Source organism: Bombina bombina, chromosome 2, assembly GCF_027579735.1.
Source record: "Bombina bombina isolate aBomBom1 chromosome 2, aBomBom1.pri, whole genome shotgun sequence".
NCBI classification, from domain to species: Eukaryota; Metazoa; Chordata; class Amphibia; order Anura; family Bombinatoridae; genus Bombina; species Bombina bombina.
The window spans coordinates 410667176-410692374 of record NC_069500.1 but is presented as its reverse complement, the minus strand read 5'-3'; the positions used below and the strand labels follow the sequence as shown (position 1 = coordinate 410692374).

At 38.4% G+C, this 25199-nt stretch overlaps 1 protein-coding gene across 3 annotated transcripts in view; it reads left to right on the top strand.

The window, feature by feature from the left end:
* LOC128648937 (catechol O-methyltransferase-like) overlaps positions 1-11821 on the top strand; it is a 44874-nt gene extending 33053 nt beyond the window's left edge. For all 3 annotated transcript variants that reach the window (XM_053701918.1, XM_053701917.1, XM_053701919.1), the window contains exons 3-5: positions 8495-8688; positions 10028-10159; positions 11339-11821. In XM_053701918.1, coding sequence (XP_053557893.1) covers positions 8495-8688; positions 10028-10159; positions 11339-11524 — 512 coding nt within the window. In that variant the 3' untranslated portion in view covers positions 11525-11821. The remainder of the gene's footprint in view (positions 1-8494; positions 8689-10027; positions 10160-11338) is intronic.
* The last annotated feature ends 13378 nt before the right edge of the window (positions 11822-25199 follow it).

Sequence of the window (25199 nt, the reverse complement as noted above, 5' to 3'; positions counted from 1 at the left end):
GCTTGGGCTACGACTGGTACACAGGCTGGCCTTTTTTTTTTTTTTTTTTTGTTATAAAGCCGGAGGACTTGCTTGACTTATCCGTCAACAACTAGTGTTCAAGCCACAAGCTTTTAGGGCACTTTATAAATGTTTTACAAACATCAATTTTTCTGGCCGCTGCTACAGCAGTTGCTACAACAATACCCAAATTTTTCAGTCATTTGTACATTCCTAATTTTTCTGTCCTCTGCTGCAGCTCTGTGGGTACAAAACTCAAATAAAAAAAATAAGGCACATAACACTAGTGATTAAACTGTTATGAATAGTACAACTTAGCACACCACTCATATCTGGTGGACCATTAAATTGAACGCAAAATGCCACAAATTTGGAGGAGGACCGACCAAGCATCTTTATCCGTCTCTTGGTTACTCTAAATTATCTCCGTGTTCCATCTATGCCATACCTGTACTCTGTTGTGCAAAAGGGTGGCATATGTGGTGTTTCATGCTGTTGTGCCTGTTGCGGGTCGTGGCCCATGGTATAAAAAGGCTGAAGGAGTATTTTTACCACCGCTGGGCCTCAAGAGTAACAACACTGGATTTATAGGTTTATTAATGTTGTTAGTTAGATTTGGTTAAATATAGGTTTAGTCTTAATTGTGATAAAGATAATGGAAAAAGATTGTTGGGGAAGTGTAGTCACACAGACCAGAAAGATATCAAGTAAGATAGAAACAAAGTGTGGACAAAAGAAGAAAATACTTTGCACTCAACAATTTGACATTACTTTGTGTTATCCTGTGTATAATTTCTGAGCTGCACTGTAAATTGTATCACCTGACATGATGACCGCACAAACTGTAATAATTGGAATGTGTGTATTGCCTTGCCGGACAACAATAAAAAGATATTTAAAAAAAAAAAAAGGCTGAAGGAGAACGACCTGTAATGGGTGCCCCAGCAAATTTTTTGAAAAATGTTCCTGGTTCCTCTCAATTATCTCTGGGTTTCTAAAATGAATGCCATACCTGTACTCGCTTGTGCAAAAGGATGGCATATATGGTGGTGTTTCCTGCAGTTGTTTCTGTTGAGGGTGCTGGACCCTCTTATAAAAAGGCTGCAGGAGAATGACCTGGAGTGGGAGTCCAAGCATGGTTTTTGGGGCTATTTCACTTTTCCAAACAATTATCTGTGGGTTTCTAAAATCAATGCAGTACCAGTACTCTATTGTTCAAAAGGATGCCATATGTTCTCTTTCCTGCTGGTATTTTGTTTGAGGGTCCTTGACCCTCTTATAAAAAGGCCTAAGGAGAAAGGGGTGTACTGGGTGTCCACTCAATTTTTTTTTCTATTTCACATTTGCCCAAAATTATCTCTGGGTTTGTAAAATCAATGCTGTACCTGTACTCTATTGTTCAAAAGGATGCCATACGTCTTCTTTCCTGCTGGTGTTTTTTTTGGAGGGTCCTGGACCCTCTTATAAAAATGCCTAAGGAGAAAGAAGTGTACTGGGTGTCCATCGAATCATTTGTTTGATTCAAATTCCCGGTTGCAACAAATTATCTCTGGGTTTCTAAAATCAATGCCTTTCCTGTAATCTAATTTTCAAAAGGATGCCATATGTCCTTTTTCTTGCTGCTGGTTTTGTTGAGGGTCCTGGAGCCTCTGCTAAAAAGGCCTAAGGATAAATAAGTGTACTGGGTGTCTAATCAATGTTCTTTTAGATTTCCCGGTTGCAACTAATTATCTCTGTGTTTCTAAAATCAATGCCTTTCCTGTAATCTATTATTCACAAGGATGCCATATGTCCTCTTTCATGCTGTTTCGGTTGAGGCTCCGGGACCCTCTTATTAAAAAGGCCTAAGGATAAATAAGTGTACTGGGTGTCTAATCAATGTTTTTTTTCTATTTCCCGGTTGCAACTAATGATCTCTGGGTTTCTAAAATCAATGCCTTTCCTGTAATCTATTATTCAAAAGGATGCCATATGTCCTCTTTCATAATGTTGTTTTCTGTTGAGGCTCCGGGAGCCTCTTATAAAAAGGCCTAAGGATAAAGAAGTGTACTGGGTGTCCAATAAATGTTTTTTTCTATTTCCCAGGTCATATAAATGATCTCTGGGATTCTAAAATCAATGCCTTAACTGTAATCAATTGTTCACAAGGATGCCATATGTCCTCTTTCATGCTGTTGTTTCTGTTGAGGCTCCGGGAGCCTCTTATAAAAAGGCCTAAGGATAAAGAAGTGTGCTGGGTGTCCAATCAATGGGGTTTTTTTTTCACAGTTGCAAAAAAATTATCTATGGCTTTCTAAAATCTATGCCTTACCTGCCATCTATTGTTCAAAAGGATGCCATATGTCCTCTTTCCTGCTGTTGTTTTTGTTGGGGGTCCGGAACACTATTCTAAAAAGGCCGAAGGAGAACGACCTGTACTGTACTGGGTGTCCAATCATGTTTTTGTTTTCAATTTCACGGTTCATAATAAATATCGCCGTGTAACTAAAATCAATGCCATACCTGTACTCTGTTGTTCAAAAGGATGGCATATGTGGTGTTTCATTCTGTTGTGGTTGTTGAGGGTCGTGGCCGTGGGACAGCGTATAAAACGGCTGAAGGAGAACAACCTGTACAGCCTTGCTCCTCTTTTTAGGCAGGCCAGCTCTTTGCATACATGCCCACAGACTCTGTAACGCATGCCTCTTTTAGGGAGAGGTGCAGCCATAATGCAGGGTCAGAACCTCTGCCTGCAACTGTTATACTCGATTTTGCGAAAGGAAGTAACCTTACCATGGTTCCCTGCATGCACGTATTGTTGTTATATTTTGGTGAGGGTAATCATGATGGCCATGTAGACCACCACCGAGAGTCCTGGAAGTAACAGGGATGAGATGAAAGTGCTAAGAATAGTACAACTTGAAACAACAGAGTTGGCCATGGGTGTTAGTGCAAGACCGCTTGGCTTTTTTTTGGCTTTGGGTGCAGCTAATCATGCAGGCCATATAGAGCTGCCACCATTCGGTGTTGTATCAGGTATTAAACTAATAAGAACAGTACTACCAAAATACAGCCAATGAAGGGCCTTATGAAGACTGAGCCAAGGTTGGATTGTAGTATTTGGTTAGGCTAATCATGATGGCCATGTAGACCACCACCGAGAGTCCTGGAAGTAACGGGGATGATGCGATGAAAGTGCTAAGAATAGTACTACTTGAAACAACCGAGTTAGCCATGGGTGTTAATCCAAGACCGCTGTGATTTATTTTTGTTTTGGGTGCGGCTAATCATGCAGGCCATATAGAGCTGCCACCATTCGGTGTTGTATCAGCTATAAAAATAATAACTGTACTATCAAAATACAGCCAATGAAGGGCCTATGAAGACTGAGCAAAGGTTGGATCGTAGTATTTTGTTCGGCTAATCATGATGGCCATGTAGACCACCCGTAACAGGGATGAAAGTGCTAAGAATAGTACTAATTGAAACAACCGAGTTAGCCATGGGTGTTAGTCTAAGACCACTCGGCTTTTTTTTGGGTTTGGGTGCAGCTAATCATGAAGGCCAGATAGACCTGCCACCATTTGGTGTTGTAACAGGTATTAAACTGCAAAGAACAGTACTACTTAACACAACCTACTTACCATGGGTCACAGAGCATATGTTTGGTTATTATATTTTGTAAGGGTAATCATGCAGGCCATATAGACCTCCACCGATAGGGTGAGTATGAGTAACAGCTATTAAAATGCTAAGGACATTACTAATTAACACAACATAGTTACCATGGGTCGCAGACCAAGAGCAGATGTCTTATTATATTTTGTATGGGTAATCATCCAGGCTGTATAGACCGCACCAAATAGGGGGAGTTACAGAGATTAAAGTGCTAAGAATGGTAGTACTTAAAACACAACCTAGTTAAAATGGGTACCAGACCGCATTTATTATTATTATTATTATTATTATTATTATTATTATTTTTTTTATTTTTTTTTCAGGGTAATCAGGCAGACCATATAGACCACCCCCGATAGGGGGGGTAAAAGGGATTAAAGTGCTAAGAAAAGTACTAATTAACACAAGCTAGTTATCATGGGTCCAACACCGTGTGTCTTGATGTTATACTGTTATACTGCATGATTACAGGGTAATCATGCAGGCAATATAGACGTCCCTTGATAGGGGGAGTAACAGGGATTACAGTTATAAGAATAGTACTACTTAAACACAACCTAATTACCATGGGTCCAAGACCAGATGTTTTATTATTATACTTTGTCTGGCTAATCATGCAGGCCATATAGAGCTCCAACAAAAGGGGGGGTAAGAGGGATTCAAGTGATAAGAAAAGTTTTACTTAACACAACAAAATTACCATGGGTCCCAGACCGCGTGTCTTGTTGTTATACTTTGTCAGGGTAATCATAACCGCCATATAGACCTCCACCAATAGGGGGAGTTACAGGGGTCCAAGAACGCATGTTTAATTATTAGACTTTATCAGGGTAATTATATATCTAACAAATCTATCTATTTCTCTTCTATCGATTCTATCTAACTATCAATCTATGTATATCTATCTATCTTCTGTCCGTGATGTTTTGAGACAGCCACTTGTGTTTCTGACAAATTTGAAGTAGGAGGACAGAACAATCCTCTTCTTCCATCTCCCGGGTTCCACAAATGAAGGCCATATAGACCTCATCTGATAGGGGGAGTAACAGGTTGTAGTAAAATGTTAAGAATATTACTACTTAACACACCACGGGTCACAGACCACATGTCTTATTGTTATACTCTGTCAGGGAAATTATATATATTTCAAATCCATTTATTTATATATCAAATCGATCGAACTATCAAACGTATCGATCAAATGTAGATTGCATCTATTGATCAATGTAATTCGTATCTATAAAATGTATATTACATATTTTGGTTGATGTCATTCGTATCTATAAAATGTATATTGCATCTTTGATTCAATAACATTCGTATCTATCAAATGTATATTGCATCTATTGATCGATGTAATTCGTATCGATCGAATGTATTTTGCATCTATTGAGCTATGTACAGTGTATCGATCATATGTATATTGCATCGATTGAGCTATGTTATCTATGTATCTATCTCGTGGTTGTGCAAGTGGACTGTTTGCGGTTGATTGCGGTGCGTAACACTTGGAGTTTGCTCTGTCACTGTGATGCGGCCGTAACCCTTACACTACCTGATAGATACGACATCATAACTGATGTTTTAAAGCACATTATTGCAAACAATTTGGGAATCTTAGTTGATTTAGGCCCATTATGGGTTAAAAGCAGACTCTGCATAAACTATGTAATTTTCCATGGGAGTTTTGCCAGGGATCCCCCTCCAGCATGCCACAGTCCAGGTGTTAGTACCCTTGAAACAACTTTTCCATCACTATTGTGGCCAGAAAGAGTCCTTGTAGGTTTTAAAGTTCGCCTGCCTATTGAATTCAATGGCGGTTCGCGGGTTCGCGAACAATACCGGAAGTTTGAGTCCGCCGTTTGCGAACCGAAAATTTTAGGTTCGCGACATCACTATACAAGTGCCCCTTTATGTGTTCTAAAAAGTGTGTCTGGCTTTTCAGTATCAGTTGAATCCTAAATTACAAATAATAATTTCACCCCTGCCATGTAACCATGGGTGTATTTACCAAGGAGATAGGAAAACAGCACACTCAGTCTCTCTTCTTCTTTTCCAAATGGGGCAGGGAATTATACATGACTAAGAGCCTGCTGAGGCTTGAAACATTGTATGTCTATTGCTGAGGACCCTATGTGAAATAAAGGTTCTTTTAAAGAATTTTTGGTGGCTGGAATACATTTTGTTTTTGGTTTTTATGTAACCATGGGTGTCCATCCTCAGGCCCAAAGTCAACCATTCAGCCCTTTATTGGTTTTAATTTGTTTTCATTAATCAGAGTGTATAGATTATATACATATAAATACAGTGTTTGTGTATATAAAACAATATTAATTGTGGATGGGGGGAGGCATAGTCTTGGTGAGTTCCCACATTTGTTGGTTTTTTTTTTTTTTTTGTAGCACTTGACCCCTGGATATTACACATCAGCTTACTGGGGACTAAAGTCATTAATAAGAATAATCATTGAACAAAACTATTTAACTGAATTGTATCTGAGCTTAAAGTTTGGTTCTTAAAGAGATGTAGACCTTTTGTTTGTTTCTTATAAAAGAGGGTATTTAAAAAGAATTGTTTTTATTTTGTGAAAAATGCATAAATAAATCAATTTTGGTGCATTAAACTTTTTTTATTTTTGTGTATACACACTGATTTGGTTCAGTCCCTCCTCCAGCTAACTAGGATGTCGCTTTGGGGGTAGGGAGACGGTTATTTCAAGGCACCTTGCTGTCTTGCAGCTAACCATATAACACTAAATGCTCACTGGATTGTGAGACCAACTGTCCATGGCATACCTTTCTGGCATATACAAAAATTATGAAATATATTCACATAGATTTTGATATATATATTTAAGTAGTATTTTATACAGCTAGCCTTGTCTACTCCAGTAGCAAGGCCAGATTGCCTCATACAAATAATGAATATGCTATTTAAAAAAAAAAAAGGTGTTATTCTAGTCCAAAAGCGTTTGCACTTGGCTGTTATATTACTCTTTTTTGCTAGAAAACAGAAAATCATTATTACAAATCTTTAAGGCCTTAAAGTATATTTATGTAGCGTTTCCAGGAAGATATCAAAATATATATATCTCTATCTATATATCTATCTATATCTCACTTCCCGGCCACTTTATTATATATATATATATATATATATATATATATATATATATATATATATATATATATATATATATATATATATATATATATATATATATATATATATATATATATATATATATATATATATATATATATATATATATATATATATATATATATATATATATATATATATATATATATATATATATATATATATATATATATATATATATATATATATATATATATATATATATATATATATATATATATATATATATATATATATATATATATATATATATATATATATATATATATATATATATATATATATATATATATATATATATATACTTCCCGGCCACTTTATTAAGTACACCTGTTCATTTGCTTGGTAACCCGAATTGCTAATCGGTCAATCACATGGCAGCAACTCAATGCATTTAGGCATCTAGACGTGGTAAAGACGACTTGCTGAAGTTCAAACTGCGCATCAGAATAAGGAAAAGGGATTTAAGAGATTTTGAACGTAGCATGGTTGTTGCTGCCAGACAGGCAGGTCTGAGTATTTAAAAAAAAAACTGCTCATCTACTGGGATTTTCACACAACCATCTCTAGGGTTTACAGAGAATGCTCAGAAAAAGAGAAAATATCCAGTGAGCAGCAGTTGTGTGGATGAAAATGCCTTGTTGAGGTCAGAGGAGAATGGGCAGACTGGTTTAAAATGATAGAAAGGCAACAGTAACTCAAATAACCACTCGTTACAACCAAGGTATGCAGAATACCATCTCTGAACACACAACACGTTGAACCTTGAAGCAGATGGGCTACAGCAGCAGAAGACCACACCGGGTGCGACTCCTGTCAGCTAAGAACAGGAAACTGAGGCTACAATTCGCACAGGCTCACCAAAATTTTAAAATAGAAGATTGGAAAATGTTGCCTGGTCTGAGCTGACAAATTCCAGCAGGCTTGAATAAGCACATTTTGGTTCTGCTCCGCTTGTGAGTATAATTGTTTCACATCTATATTGTATTCACACTGTGGAAACATATTGCACTAGGAGGCACCTTTTGTTTTTTATATTGCTCCAAAGTCATTAAGTTAGCTTGCATCTGGTTTTGCTTGCGTGCAAACTTTTTACTTTCAACTTGTAATACGCGCGCTAACCCCCTATGTTAAAGGTTTACTTTGAGCACAGTTAGTGTGTTAGCAACAAAATCTGTTAACTTGTCACCATAGTTATCTAGACTCACTAATGAAAAAGCTACATGCTCTAGCCAATTGTCATTATCTAATTTTATGTCACGTTATTTTTGTGTTGAAATGTCCTTCTAGATGGTGAGAATGAGTGCGATTACATTCTCCATATTAGTAGATGTTTACCATCAAATTGATTCACCAAGGTTTTATGAGTCTTTCAAAAATATAGCTGAGGCTATATGTGGCCAATCATTTAAGAGACTGTCAGACGCTAATGTAGGGCAGTGGTAACCTATTCTGCTTAGTTTCTATGGGCCCATGGAACAGCCTTTGACTATCACAGGTCACACGTGGTACAGTTACTAGATTTTAATACAATCCTAACATCTATGGGTTGCATTGATAAAAAAAAAAAAAAAAGTTTTTTTTTTTAACATTTACTGTTCCTTGAAAAGGAATGTATAAAAATGTAAATCTTAATAGCGAAACTGTTCATTCATCTGTACTCCTTTACTTTCAGGTCTGATTCTGGATAAAGTGGTGCAAGATACTGACCCACTGGTGCTTTTAGAGCTGGGCACATACTGTGGATACTCTGCTATTCGGATAGCTCGGTTATTAAAGCCTGGAGTTCGTCTCTTCACTATAGAGATGAATCCAGCTCATGCTACTGTGGCCAAGCAGATGATTGAATTTGCCGGAGTGTTTGACAAGGTAAAACTATTTATTTATTTTTCTGTGCAAAACAAGTGGATGAATGAAATGCAAACTATAGAAAGTTGCTCAAAGTTTTCAAATGTCAATTTAAATCAGTATGTTGTGCTCATTTTCCAAAGATTGCTTCTAACCAGTGAAAGTGTATTAGGAGTTCCTTACTGGAGCAGAGAGGCTGTGCATCCGCACTGGAATGTAAAAGTCGTGTATTTTTGAAAAAAAATGTTTTTTTTTTATCTGATAAGATTCTGTAACCTCTAGGTTACCAGAGAGAAACACTGTGTAGCAATGTATTACAGTTCTTTCTGGAAGCCAGGTAGTTAATAGGACACAGGTATTATCTAAAATAATTACATAGATAATTGATGGTTTACATTAAAAGGTTAAGCTGTCTAATAGAAGCGAAAAATATGTGAAAAAAATTAGTGATGGTAAAGCTTATTTAAAGGGACAGTCTACACCTTAGTCATCTTAAAGTCTTACCTTAGATGAAACTGCAAATATCCTCCTGCACCATTTCTATTACACGCAGCAGTAAGAACGTTATTTAAAAATGACTATTGTTTCTAGCCACTTTGAAATGGCTGCCAAGCTCAGCCCACTGATGACATCACAATCTGGGCTGCATATGGCATCCAATCGCAAAAGCCTCACTAGTTAAATTTGACAGACTGTAAATGCTATTTAGCAGAGTGCATAGAGGCAGCCCAGATCGTGATGTCATCAGTGGGCTAAGCTTGGCAGTCATTTCCAAGTTGCCAGAAATAATAATAATTTTAAAATAACTTTTTTACTGTTACTGCTGCACAATATAGAAAGAGTGCAGGAGGATATTTGCAGTTTAAACCAAAGTAAGACTTTAGGATGACTAAGGTGTAGACTGTCCCGTTAAACTGAAAGTAGATCCTGAATCCCCATTTTTCTTTTAATAGTAGCTTCATTTATAAAATGGTATTATAGATGCGCAAGAGCCTTTTATTATGATTTTATATGGTTTATTATCCCCTCTCTGGCTGCCCTCTACAAAACTTTTTTCTTTCTCGTGACCTTGCTTTTGTGAAAAAAAAAATGGTGCTCATTTCTGTGTACCCTAGAAAGGCTAAATGTTTTCTTCAAAATACTGCAAATTTCATAAACCATCTATTTGATTTTCAGCATTTTATTTTGGGGGGGCAGGAAAGTTACAGAATTTGGGCTCTTTGAGGAGTGTGGGACAAGCACAATTTTTACACAAAAGCAAGACGTGTTTGACCCTTTTCAAGTTGTATTTTTGTGATATAAGTTTTTCTTGTTGAGAATTGCAACTTACAGAATTGACACAATTATTGTGACTTTTTAGGTGCAATTACTGGAAGGGTCCACAGCTGATATCATCCCAGAGCTAAAGCAAAAATATGCAGTGGAAACCCTAGACTTTGTATTTTTGGATCACTGGAAGGACAGATACATCATAGATACAAAACTATTAGAGGTACAATGCCAATGTCACTTGTACAATGCACCTACTTATTTATCTTATTGAAAGAAAGAAAAAGAAATATGCAGCTAACAAACTGTAGATGACAGAGTGTACTTTTTAGTGGTTTGCCTACTTATGCATGTAAGTAGTAAGCATTTAAAAAATCTGATCTTTCATGTCAAATTGTTTAACATACAGACTAATATTCTTTTGTTAAATCACCATTTTTTAATTAAGCCCCCTATAATGTGCAGAATATATTTGTGTCCAAATTACACATCACTCTTGTGATCTACTGTTCAACGCTTAGAGATCTACTAGATCCTGATCAATGTTATCAACACCTGGTTTAGAGTATAAATTGTAAAACAGCATTGTGGAATGGTGTACTGAAAGTATATATACATTTTACAAAATAGTAATATTTCAAACTTTTTTTTTTTTCTTTTCTTTTTTTTAAATCTCTTGACATAGCAGCCAAAACTTGAAATTTCTAAACCGGGTAACCGGGCCATAGAACAAGCCACTAAGGTGTTCTTTGCTCCTCTTTCTGTATGTTTTTGTATTATTATCCTGGGGATAGTCTCCCTAAGGGTGATGGGGGGAAATCAGATGAGCACTCCTTGTCCAATGTGCTTAGACGGATATGGCTGCACCTCACTGATGAGCCCAAAAGACTGATATACTTCCAGAAAGTTGTCCTCTGTGAAAAGCACGATTGGGCTAAAATAAGCTACTCACAGGTGGTAACCGAGCCATAGAATAAGCCGCTGAGCTGTTTGTCCCTGACAGATTGCTTCTCTTTCTGTTGATTTTACAATCCAGGAAGTTTGCTTGGTTTTAGATGGAGTCAAGACAAATATTACCAGGGAATGTTGTGTAGGGTCCAGACCCCTATCCAGCAAACAACTCTATGGGTACCAGAAGCATTTGGCATTGACATGAGTTCACCAGGGGCTTCAAAAGTAATTTCTGTTGTGAAACAAAGTGTAGCAGAATCTATATAATGGACATTTTTCATATTAGAATATCTTAACTTCAGAATTAATATGTAGCTTTGCTTATTTTTCCAGTCTAAATATTTCAAGAGCCAATCCAGATAACATTCAAACTTTAGCATGTGAAAGCATCATATACATGTCTGATATATGCAGTTTGACATAATGTTTATTTTCTGTATCTTTTCTGCAGGAGTGCCACTTACTCAGAAAAGGGTCAGTGTTATTGGCTGATAATGTTGTCTATCCTGGAATCCCAGACTTCCTTGAATATGTCAGAACCTGTGGTCGTTATAACTGCATAAACTATCCATCTCATGTACAGTACATGAATAAGGAAGATGCACTGGAAAAAGCTGTATTTCAAGGTTATCAGTGATTAAAAGAACAATCTACTAAAGAAGAGCAGGCACTAAATTTGCATTAAAATGTGAATATAACACAATACAAGCTCTGTAATATCACATGTGCAATTGTCATGTAATGTGGTGTTAGAGACACCTGTCATGTACTACTGACTTGCAAATTGATGCAGGGAACATAGTTTGAGCACTATGCAGTAAACTATCGTACTCTGTTACCTAGTGACACGGGAGTAAATTGCCATAATGTAGGTAATGTGTTAAAATATTGTGCTTTATACATACATACATATGGAAGTAAAAAAATAAATAAATGTGACTTGTTATTGTTTTCATTTTAGCTCCATGATTAGCACATTAGCAGGTTCAAACTGGCATTACTGCTTCATGGTTACTGGCGTGTGTGTGTGTGTATGTATGTATGTATATACAAAGAGGAAAGAGAAACAACAATGGCACTACATATGTTGTTGCCAAAACACATCAGTATAAAAGTCCTATTTGTATAGTTTGATAATAGGACTGTGACTAGATAATTTGTGAGACTAGTGCTGTAAAGAGACTTGGCACAAAAACCAGTGGGCTACTGGGAAGTGTGTACTTATATGGCACTCAACAACATTTAGCATGAGAAGGCAAAATCATCAGTGTGGAGATTGCAACATGGTAAACATCTGGAGCGAAGGGGTTAAAACTTAACTTTTTTTGGTTCTACAAAATAAAAATACAAATGGTGACATAAAAACACAAAGGTCTATTCTTCAATACTTCTGTATAGTGTGGTAACTGTAGCCAAATGAGGGGTAAGTATGGTTTATCGTATGACCCAATGTTTGGGATTGACACTGTCAAATACACTGCTCGATTAATTGCACTGGTCAAAAAATCTAAAGTGATAGGGTAACGCTGGGGGACATACACCTATTACTCATATATATGAGAGAGAGGGATACATTTTTACTGTTAGTGTGCCCGGAACAGTGGAATTTAAAAAAAAAAAAAAACCCAGTCTGAAATAACCAGAGTATATCAGGCAATTACACAATATTAGGTCGCCCCCAAATGTAGCGTCTGAGACCTAATGTCACGGGGTTCATATGATAGTTCTATAATATTGAATGATTTCCCCTGACAGGTATATAAGGCTGAGGTAATAGTACTGGCAGTACAACTTGAGAAAATATGCCTACTTCGTGATATAACACTATTTAATTATATTCCACTGTGAATCTCTGGAAATAATACCAGGATATAGATATATATTTTTTTGGCGTTCTATTTCTCAGTTCTTTTGTTAACCAGCCCAGTATGGTTGGATTTGGATACCACAGTTTGCGGTAAAGATTGGGGTAAGCGTACTGCCCAATATAAAGTAGGTGTGTAAGAACAAAAATAAAATAAAAGTGCTTGTGCTGTACTTATTTCATTCCCATTTGTATACTCCGGAGAGCAGGGGTTTGGAGTAATCGGTTAGCCTGGTTTAATCACTAGTAATACTGCCACTACACCTACACAATGCACCTGATTGTAATAACATATAAGGCATCACCATCTCATCAGATTCATATATTATTATAAGAGTGGTCCGCCTTTTTAATATAAGAATATTAATGTAATATTAGGGACTTAGCCCAATTAATATTAAATAGTGGAAATATTCGGATGATAAGGTGCATCAAAGTGCTGTATGAACCTAGATACAAATTGACATATCTGCCAATTAAATACTTGTGACAACCGGTAAGGGATTCTACGGTGGTATGCTGGTTAATAACCAAATAGGCAGATAAACCACATAAGTGTATATCAGTAGGTATAATCAAGGCAAGACAGGAAGGAATAGCTATAAGTATTAAATTCAAAATTATTGCTTGCTAGTGCATAATTTAACCGGCTCTGAACGCAGTGACAAACTGCACCAATGTAACATTAAATTAAGATAAAACACAGAGCGCAACCCACTCTAAGTGTAAAATCATTTAATATCAAACAATAAAAAAACGTGTAAATCGCACGTACAGTGTTACAAAATAAACAGGCACAATAAAACCAATCCCAGATTGTATCACCAAATGTCAGGGGTGTGATGTCCGTCACCTCGTAGCTCACAATCCCCAAAACGGCTTCCGGATCGCCGTGTGAGAATTCAGCTTGTGCCGAGGGATACTCCAAATGGCATTGATAACAGGGAAGCTGGGAGAAGTTCCTTTTGTGCCGCCTCGACGCGTTTCCTCAGGCTACGACCTGACTTTCTCAAGAGGATGTTTGGAGTGACGTCACTTAGGTCTTTTAAACAGTCCCGGTAAGGCGTGCCTCTCAAAGGAGTCATATCATTGGTTGTGACTCATCAGTGATGTTTAGGTAAGTCTTGCACGTTACTAATAAACAAAAAGTCCTTTCTGAATAAGCTATAAAAATATAAAAAGTCGAAGTATCAATGCAACAACATTAGACAGTGTTATTTCAACACAAAATGCTACATTTAAAATCATGTATTTATACATTTAGACAGAGAATAGATCCACACAACAAGATTCTAGAAGGGATAACTACAACTCTTATAATAACAGGTTCCGTATTTTAAGCCACCAAACAGAGGGTGACTTTGCTAATCAGGGAGCAAGACCTAGGGACAATAATCCAAATAAAAGAGATTTGCAAAGAAGAGACTCAGTGGAAAGATCTAGCCATAATAATAAAAGTCAACCTAAATCACAGGATTTTTTAGACTCACGGGAAGACAGAAGATTAAATCTCACACCCCCATCCTATCAAGAGCCTATAGAGAGAAGAGAGGCACATTTAAATGCAAAAAGAACAAGCGAGGAAAGAGAGGAGGGAGACAGGTTCAGAGAACAAGAATACAGAAGGCGATATTAGCCAAAAATAAAGAGTGTGTGTTTGATCTAACCTCCAAGAAATTGAATAATGAAGAGCTTAATCTTCTCGCCAAGGGTCTCAATTTTGCCCCTAAGAGAGCACCCAATAAATTTGAAACTTATATTGATCTGCAGAAATACATACGAAAGATGACTCTTAAAAGATATTTTTTAAAACAATCGCCATTAGATAGAACAATATCAAAAATGGACATTCACCTAAATGGAAATGACAGTGACACATTACACATTTTAGAAAGTCTAAATGAAGAAAATCCCACACAGGGAAGTACACAACTAGATTTCAGTACACATGAGGAACCAGTAAGTGAACAGATTAGACATACTACTTTCAAAAAAACGTCAAATTTTAATCCTCTAGGTGCGCAAGGTGAACACATAAAAATTTTTAATAAATTGGTGAGTACAGATCTATCAAAATTATGGATAGACAAACAAGGTATTTGGGTTAACAAATTCAATGACAATTTATCTAAACAAGAAAGAACAACACTCCAAAACATCAAAAATAACCCAAATATAATTATTAAAACGGCGGACAAGGGAAGCGGAGTAGTTGTACAGGACAGAGCAGACTACCTCAAGGAGGCAGATAAAATCTTAAGCGATCCACATACATATAAAAAACTAACATTTAATCCCACTAATACTTTTGTTAAGGATTTATTGTCTATTCTCACTGAAGCAAAAGTACAAGGCATACTAAGAAATTAAGAATTCCACTTTCTGGTCAATAGGGACCCGAGTATCCCTCTATTTTATCATCTCCCTAAGGTCCACAAGACCTTAGTGGACCCTCCAGGTAGGCCGATAATTTCTGGAATAGATTCTCTTACCAGCAATTTATCGGCCTACATAGATTTCTTCCTCCAACCTCTGGTTCGAAGTACCAAGTCTTTCCTAAAAGACACCACTGAGACCATAAAAATATTTGAAGGAGTGAAGTGGCATGAAGACTTCGTATGGTTGACATGCGATGTCTCCTCGCTATATACCTGTATTCCCCATCACCTGGGCATTAAAGCCATTGAAGAAAATCTTATTAACAGCAATCTCCCATCCATTCAAATAGATTTCATCCTTACAAGCATAAGGTTTATTTTAACACACAACTATTTTGAGTTCAATTCTAATTTTTATTTACAATTACAGGGGACTGCGATGGGGACAACATTCGCCCCATCGTATGCCAATCTTTTTATGGATTATTTTGAAAATAATTTTATCTGGTCCAACAATCCCTATAGTGGACAACTTTACAAATATTTTAGATACATCGATGACGTTATAATCATCTGGAGAGGGAAAGAAGAGTCAGTAGTAAATTTTATTGAACACATTAACAATAACAACCTTAATTTAAAATTTACCAGTAAAACAGAAAAAGAGCGGATTGAATTCCTGGATCTCATATTATTTGTAGATAAGGATAGGAAAATTGCAGTTCAAAATTATCGAAAACCAACTGATAAAAACGGATTTTTAAGTGCAAAGAGTGGGCATTTGCCCAGATGGAAAAGAAATATCCCTCTGGGCCAATACCAACGCATTCGTAGAAATTGTACACATTTGGACGATTTCTATGAAGAATCAGATATTCTGGACCAGAGGTTTAAAGAAAAGGGCTATGATGCGGGTCTCTTATCCAACATTAAAGATAAGGTTAAAAAGATGGATAGAAATAATATGCTTAATAAGAATAATGAACAACCCGATGGAAACACTATATGTAACATTGAAAAGACTAACGACATAAGATTTATCACTACATATAGTCAAGGGAGCAGAGATATAGAGAACATCTTGAAAAAACATTGGTCCATCTTGACTCTAGACCCTATATTGGGCAAAGTGTTGCCTGATGGACCAACTATGACTTTTAAGAAAAACAAAGATTTAAAAAATCTCTTAGCGCCTTCAAAACTTAAGAGCTTACCCAAACCCTACGTAGTAAGAGAATCACACTGGCTCAGTAGAACCAATGGTACTTGGCCATGTGGAACTAAAAACTGTAATATGTGCAATCGCATCATTAAGGGGGATACTTTTAAGGATGCAAATAGCTCAAAAACTTTTAGATTACAGCATAAATTCACTTGCAAATCCACGTATGTGGTATATCTCCTCATGTGCGATTGCAAATGCGTTTATATAGGACGCACGAAAAGACATATTAAAAATAGATTCAGTGAACATCTTAACAATATTAAAAACAAAGTTGATAATCACAGTGTACCTTACCACTTTTTAAACTACCATAATGCAAACAATTCTGGGTTACGCATTATGGTTATAGATTGGATCCCTCCCAATAGTTGTAAAAATAGATTAAGGAGTTTAAGGCAACGCGAAACATACTGGATCCACGAACTTCAATCCTTGAATACTGTTAGCAATCTGGGTCTCAATATAGACCTAGATTTACAAGCATTCATGTAACACACTACTGAACATTCCCCATGAAAACGGATAACTGCTTCTGAGACCATCCGTGCCCATTTCACATTGTGTCCTTGTGGGTTTAAAAACTTCTGTCCAAAACTCTTGGCAATCTAGCATAATCATAAGGCCACATTAGGAGTCTACTTAGTTTAAAAGTATCTACATTCTTTGTTACTTTGCCATAATAGATTGTAACAATTTTTCTATAATTCGTTCTAAATGTATAAATACATGATTTTAAATGTAGCATTTTGTGTTGAAATAACACTGTCTAATGTTGTTGCATTGATACTTCGACTTTTTATATTTTTATAGCTTATTCAGAAAGGACTTTTTGTTTATTAGTAACGTGCAAGACTTACCTAAACATCACTGATGAGTCACAACCAATGATATGACTCCTTTGAGAGGCACGCCTTACCGGGACTGTTTAAAAGACCTAAGTGACGTCACTCCAAACATCCTCTTGAGAAAGTCAGGTCGTAGCCTGAGGAAACGCGTCGAGGCGGCACAAAAGGAACTTCTCCCAGCTTCCCTGTTATCAATGCCATTTGGAGTATCCCTCGGCACAAGCTGAATTCTCACACGGCGATCCGGAAGCCGTTTTGGGGATTGTGAGCTACGAGGTGACGGACATCACACCCCTGACATTTAATGATACAATCTGGGATGGGTTTTATTGTGCCTGTTTATTTTGTAACACTGTACGTGCGATTTACACGTTTTTTTATTGTTTGATATTAAATGATTTTACACTTAGAGTGGGTTGCGCTCTGTGTTTTATCTTGTTTTCCAGCCACTTCCTAAGACCAGGACCGCAGCCCTGTGTCATCACTTGGAGCGGCACCCACCATCCACAACACTATTGGGAAGTATTGTTATCTTCTCGTAACCTATCCTACGAATAGTGATTTGAGTTTTGTAATAACAGCAAATTGTTAATTTTTTTTTTAGGACCATTACTCTGTCCCAATATTTATTGTATCTTATTATAAACTATATCTCGACTGATATACCTCAATATATATTGCTTCACTTATCAGGCAATTTCCATCTAGACTATATACATAGTTTCTCTTTTTTGGTACATAATTAGCCTGTTATAGAGAAGCGCTGCTAATTTGGGTTTCACCTATTTCTGTTTGTATAACATTAAATTACCCCCCTTTACATAAGGCTAATGCTATGGCGACACCATAGGTCAGCCAACTTCAATTAAGTATTACCAGTTAGAGATAAATATTTATAAGAAGTATAATGGAGAAGCCGATGCTAAGTTAAAACATATGGTAGAGTAAGGAGAGTGACTGGTATGTCCCTACTCCCCCTAACATGTTTCGCATTACAGCCTTTTATACACACACTGTCTTGTTGGGAAGCTCTCTATTGAAAATGACACATAAGAGTATTGAAATAATTGCCTTGCTCTCACATTTGAAGACTGGAGAAGAAGATAAGAGAGAGAGGGTTAAAGAATAGAATATTACCCTTTTCTAAAAGTTCCTAACATATGGTTTAATACATTTTTTTTCACTCTACTATATCCGAGGGAGATTGAGTTACTCTCCTACGTGCTCTAAAAATGATAAAAGAAGTTATCTATGGCTAAGATAAAGTTTAAAAGGTTATACACTTAAAGGGACAGTCAACTCAATTTTTTTTTTTTATTCTTTAAAAAGATAGATAACCCTTTTTTTTTTTTTTTTCACATTCCCCAGTTTTGCTACGGTTATATTAATATACTTTTAACCTCTGTCATTACCTTGTATCTAAGCATCTTCTGACAGCCCCCTTATCACATGACTTTATTTATTATCAACTTGCATTTTAGCTGTGTTAAGTAGAAACCACGGGCGTGAGCACAATGTTATCTATATTGCTCACATGAACTAGCAGTCTCCTGTTGTGCTTTTCCTGTTGTGAAAAGCAAATAAAAAAGCATGTGATTAAGAGGCTGTCTATAGTGGCTTAGAAACAGGCTTTAAATGTTATAAAGTATATTAATATAACAATGTTGGTTGTGCAAAGCTGGGGAATGGGTAGTAAAGGTGTTATCTATCTTTTTAAACAATAAAAATTTTAATGTTGACTGTCCCTTTAACGGGACAGTACACTGTAAAAATTGTTTTTATATTAATGTAGTTTCAAAGACCTGTTATACCAGCTGCAGAGTATAAAATGTATGAGAAATTGCATTTTCAGGTTTATTTGTGTATATGAAGTAGCTGTTTTTGTGCTTTTAAAACACAGCCTATTACAATGGGTTGAGTTTCAGATAATATCTCATTATGTTATCACTTTGCGTACGCACACTTGCTTCCTTATCTTATATTAGTCTGGAAAACTAAAGCTCAATACATAGAGAGAACAATGGAAAATTATCATTTTATTACTTAACAATCCTGCACCCCACTGGGAGTTTAATTTCTTCTGCTGGCTGTGTTAGGCTATTCAAAACAGCCAATAGGATGAGTGGCGAGCTTCTGAAATCCTATTGGCTGTACAAATCAGCCAATAGGACTCCAGTAGCTCTCATCCTATTGGCTGTTTTGAACAACCAATAGGATTTCAGAAGCTCTCATCCTATTGGCTGATTTGAATTTGTAGAATCAAATCAGCCAATAGGAATGCAAGGTACGCCATTTTGAAAAGGCTACCTTCCATTCAACTTTAGTGTACGGCGGCGACCGTATGTAAAGGACGCTCCGCGCAGGATGTCTTCGGCTTCCAGGATGGCTCCGCTCCGTGCCACTGGGATGAAGATAGAAGACGACCCTGGGATGGATGAAGACCTCGCCGCCTGGATGGAGATGGATGTCCGGACTTCAGAAACCGTGAGTAGATCTTCTGGGGTTAGCATTAGGTTTCTTAATTTTTTGGGAGTGTGTTTTTGTTTTTGTTTTTTTGTTTTTTTTTGATTAGGGATTTGGGCTTTGAAAAAGAGATAAATGCCATTTTAACGGCAATGCCTATACAAATGCCCCTTAGGGGCAATGGGTAGCTTAGGTTTTTTATTTTGGGGGGTTGTTTGTGTGGTGGGTTTTACTGTTGGGGGGACTTTGTTGATTTCTTTAGGGCAATGCCCTACAAAAGGCCCTTTTAAGGGCTATTGGCAGTTTATTGTAGGCTAGGGTTGTTTTTATTTTGTGGGGGCTTTTTTATTTTTATAGGGCTATTAGATTAGGTGTAATTTGTTTTTATTTTTGATAATTTCGTTTATTTTTTTGTAATCTTAGTGTTTTTTATTTTTCGTGATTTTAGTGTTAATTATTTTTGGTAAACTTAGATTTTTTTAAATTTTTCGTAGGATTTTTTTTTGTAATTTTAGATTTTTTAATTGGTAGTATTTTTTTATTAGGGGTTAATAACTTTATTTAGGTGTCGGCAATGTCGGGGGCGGTGGTTTAGGGGTGTTTAGACTTGGGGTTTATGTTAGGGCTTAAAACGTAACTTTTTTTTTTCCCCCATAGATATCAATAGGGTTGCTTTACGGAAATGTTTCATTCCACGCTTTAGGTGTTAGGTTATTTTTCTAACACTCTTTCCCCATTGATGTCTATGGGGGAAAGCGTGCACAAGCACGTCAAAGCAGCTCTTGGATTTTGTGCGGTATGGAGCTGAACGCCACCATATTGCACGCACAAGGAGGCTTTTCACTAACTCGTAATGGCATCGCTATGGAGGGTAAAATAACGCAACTTTTGTTTCATTCGTTTCACACCCTGTTTAGCGCAAAACACATAATCCTAGGTGAATGTGGACAGTGTCCATGTTCAGGAAGTTTCTGGATCTGAAACAGATTCTCCCTTCGATGAAGGTGATGTTGGCATGTCTATGCGTTGTGAGACCATACCCCCCAGGAGATAGACAATCTGTGTGGAGACACAAACAACAGAGGGCGCCTCCTAGTATAACACTGTGGTGTACCAAGCATAATAGATGAATAGATATCGCTGTGCTCACAATTGTGGCAACACCAATGTGCTGAATGACACAGACTGGGATCTCTGTGTCCCAGCTCACTGCTCCAATGATAATGTATTCTGGCACACTCACTCCTCTCAAACAGACTTGTGCTTGCAGTATAAAAAGTTGATTTATTAAAACAATTGTAAAACCAGGGGGGTACAATTCTCCTTAAGGCAATGGCAACGCGTTTCTCAGCTACAACATGCTGTTTCCTCAGGCATATGTCTCCTACTAACAAGCACAGTCGTTTAAATGGACTATCTAACTATCAGAATGTGGCATCAGCTCACATCCACTTTGTTACAGATTAATTAATCAGAGTGTTACAACAAAGTAACTTATATCAGCACATCACATTTGAAAAATGTTAAACTGTAACAAAAACATAAATTATGCTTACCTGAGCTTTTCTTCCGATGGAAAGAGTCCACAGCTGCATTCATTACTTTTGAGAAATAAGAACCTGGCCACCAGGAGGAGGCAAAGACACCCCAGCCAAAGGCTTAAATACTCCTCTCACTTCCCTCATCCCCCAGTCATTCTGCCAAGGAACAGTAGAAGAAATATCAGGGTGAAAAGATGCCAGAAGAATAAAAAAGACGCCCCACATAAAAAAAGATGGGTGGGGAGCTGTGGACTCTCTCCATCGGAAGAAAAGAAAATGATCAGGTAAGCATAATTTATGTTTTTCTTCCTGAATGGAAAGAGTCCACAGCTGCATTCATTACTTTTGGGAAAACAATACCCAAGCTACAGAGGACACTGAATGCCAAAACGGGAGGGTACAATAGGTGGCCCATTCTGAGGGCACCAGGCCTGAAAACCACTACCCAAAAAAAAAAAACCTGCTTCGTCCAAAGCTGAGAAAACAGAGGGAAAAGGCTTCAAGGACACTGACTAGCAGATAGCCTGGAAGCCTAGCTCGAGACCACAACATCAGACTCAACTGAGCCAACAGTCCTCTGGGAGACAGCGTCGCCCAACAGTCGGTCCCCCACCACACACCCTTTACTAGCAAAGGGAACCCCAGCCGAAGCTCCCAAAGGAAAAATGCTAGGAAAAACCAAATGGAAACCGAAAGGTTACCACAAATGCCATAAAAGGAAAAAAAGCCAAATCAAACCATGCTCGCAAGACCTAAATGGGTCCTGACAATAAGGGGAGGCAACGCCCAATCCAAATAGAAACCACAAGGTTTAGAAACAGGTAGAAGAACAGAGAAAAGGTTCTCCCAACATCCTGCAAGGATTGGAACAGCTAACTAGCACACAATCAAGGTGCAAACAACTGCAGCTGGTTTCAAAGAGCAACCCTTCACTTGCCAGGCAGCAAGACAACCAACACCTAGGAACAACTGAAAACGGAGACCAAACATCATCCAAACTCAGAACACTGAAGTATTCAGGCAAAAGTACATGAAGCAGACCCAGACGAAGGTAAACACCTGGGTCAAGAACACGCAGCCATCCTCTGGATGACACAAAGGAAAAACTCACTCTAGGCACACTCTAGGCAACCGAAACTGCCAGACCTACACAAGTCTTGAGAATAAAAGGAGAGCCAGGATCCTCAACAAGGACCAATGTGCCCCCAAGATTCAAGAAGAACGGATCTCAGGACCTACCTCCAGCCGGGCCAGCCCAAGCATCGGCAGGTCTGAAACCAGGGGACCAGAAAGACCCCAGCTCAAAAAACGAGCAGAAAAATGGCACAGCCATTACAACAGTGCACGGATGCCAACCCAAAACACCACATGGAGACCGTCAACAAGGCCGTAGACCTAGAGATCCAGCTAAAAGTCCAACATAGACTCAAGGCAGAGCCAACAACTCTCCAGATGGACAGAACAACCCAGAGAGCGTACCTCTCTCCGAAATAGGTTAACTCATCTGTCCCAACCTCCTGAAGATAGGAGAAGCTCTAAGATAGGGACCACACTTCCGAAAGAAGGATATAAGCCCCCCAAGACAAAGAGGGCTGGCAAAAGGGCCGGAAGGAAAGAGCACCTGCCCCCAGGAAACTGCTATAAGCTGAACCGAGAGAACAATCTCCAACACCTGACCTGGAAGAAATCCCCTGAAGATTTTAACTTGCTAGCACACAGACAAGGTGCCATAGTTGCAGTGGTTCCACAGTGAACCCTTTGCTTGCAGAGCAGCAAAGCTATCGCACTATTTCAGCAAGCTGACCAAGGGAAACCGACCAATAGGCAAAAGGCAAGCCCAAGGGGCATCCCCAACCAAAGCCCAAGTTTCCTAGAACTGGGGAACCCCAGACCAGCTCTAGATCATAACCGTCCAGTACAACCCGCAACAGGATCCACAAAGGAAACACTGAGTGAGAAACTCAGCCACTGGAAGAACCAGAGTGAGGAGAGGTCCGAGCCCCCAAACATACGAGAACCTGGAAACTGAATTCCCCTGTCTGATATAAAAACAGACCCCCAGGAGATAACCATACAATGTCCAAAGTAAAATGAACAACAAGAAAAACTGGCAAGTCCTGACCAAAAGACGAGGTCACCCCTTGCCAGAGTCCAAGGATCTAAGGAAGCAAAGACCGAAACAAGGTCACTAGAGCCCTAGGCAGAAACAGCCACAAGACGACCAAGAACAAGGGGATACCTCGAGGACAAAGTCACTCAAGCAAAGGCTAGTCTTCACATCACCCCCTAAAATCAAAGGAGAAGATGAAAGAAGGATGTGGAGCATCCCCCAGCTCCGGGAAAGAAACCCTAAACAGAGCTCAAGGAGACCACACTACCCATGCTCCTACAAAGGAACCCTGATCTTCCAACAAAAAACAGGGAAAGGTCTCAATAAGCAGACAATTTGGAAATTACGTCATCCCCTTATGTCTAATGAGGTGAGCCAATCAAAGTAGAATGCTGCGGATTCCCGTATCCATTAAGGATAGGATCCTCTAATACCTCAAAAACGTGTCTGAGTAAAACACGCAGAAGCGCTATTCTGTAACAAAAGGCACAACACTCAGGGTCAGCTTCACCCGCAGGGAACTGTATAGGCCCACCCAAGGCCGTTAGACCCGGGAAGATCAGGCACGAGCACAAACGCATATAAACATCTGGACTTTGCAGATGCATTATCGCCAAATATACAGGGAGTGCAGAATTATTAGGCAAATGAGTATTTTGACCACATCATCCTCTTTATGCATGTTGTCTTACTCCAAGCTGTATAGGCTCGAAAGCCTACTACCAATTAAGCATATTAGGTGATGTGCATCTCTGTAATGAGAAGGGGTGTGGTCTAATGACATCAACACCCTATATCAGGTGTGCATAATTATTAGGCAACTTCCTTTCCTTTGGCAAAATGGGTCAAAAGAAGGACTTGACAGGCTCAGAAAAGTCAAAAATAGTGAGATATCTTGCAGAGGGATGCAGCACTCTTAAAATTGCAAAGCTTCTGAAGCGTGATCATCTAACAATCAAGTGTTTCATTCAAAATAGTCAACAGGGTCGCAAGAAGCGTGTGGAAAAACCAAGGCGCAAAATAACTGCCCATGAACTGAGAAAAGTCAAGCGTGCAGCTGCCAAGATGCCACTTCCCACCAGTTTGGCCATATTTCAGAGCTGCCACATCACTGGAGTGCCCAAAAGCACAAGGTGTGCAATACTCAGAGACATGGCCAAGGTAAGAAAGGCTGAAAGACGACCACCACTGAACAAGACACACAAGCTGAAACGTCAAGACTGGGCCAAGAAATATCTCAAGACTGATTTTTCTAAGGTTTTATGGACTGATGAAATGAGAGTGAGTCTTGATGGGCCAGATGGATAGGCCCGTGGCTGGATTGGTAAAGGGCAGAGAGCTTCAGACGCCAGCAAGGTGGAGGTGGAGTACTGGTTTGGGTGGTATCATCAAAGATGAGCTTGTGGGGCCTTTTCGGGTTGAGGATGGAGTCAAGCTCAACTCCCAGTCCTACTGCCAGTTTCTGGAAGACACCTTCTTCAAGCAGTGGTACAGGAAGAAGTCTGCATCCTTCAAGAAAAACATGATTTTCATGCAGGACAATGCTCCATCACACGCGTCCAAGTACTCCACAGCGTGGCTGGAAAGAAAGGGTATAAAGAAGAAAATCAAATGACATGGCCTCCTTGTTCACTTGATCTGAACCCCATTGAGAACCTGTGGTCCATCATCAAATGTGAGATTTACAAGGAGGGAAAACAGTACACCTCTCTGAACAGTGTCTGGGAGGCTGTGGTTGCTGCTGCACGCAATGTTGATGGTGAACAGATCAAAACACTGACAGAATCCATGGATGGCAGGCTTTTGAGTGTCCTTGCAAAGAAAGGTGGCTATATTGGTCACTGATTTGTTTTTGTTTTGTTTTTGAATGTCAGAAATGTATATTT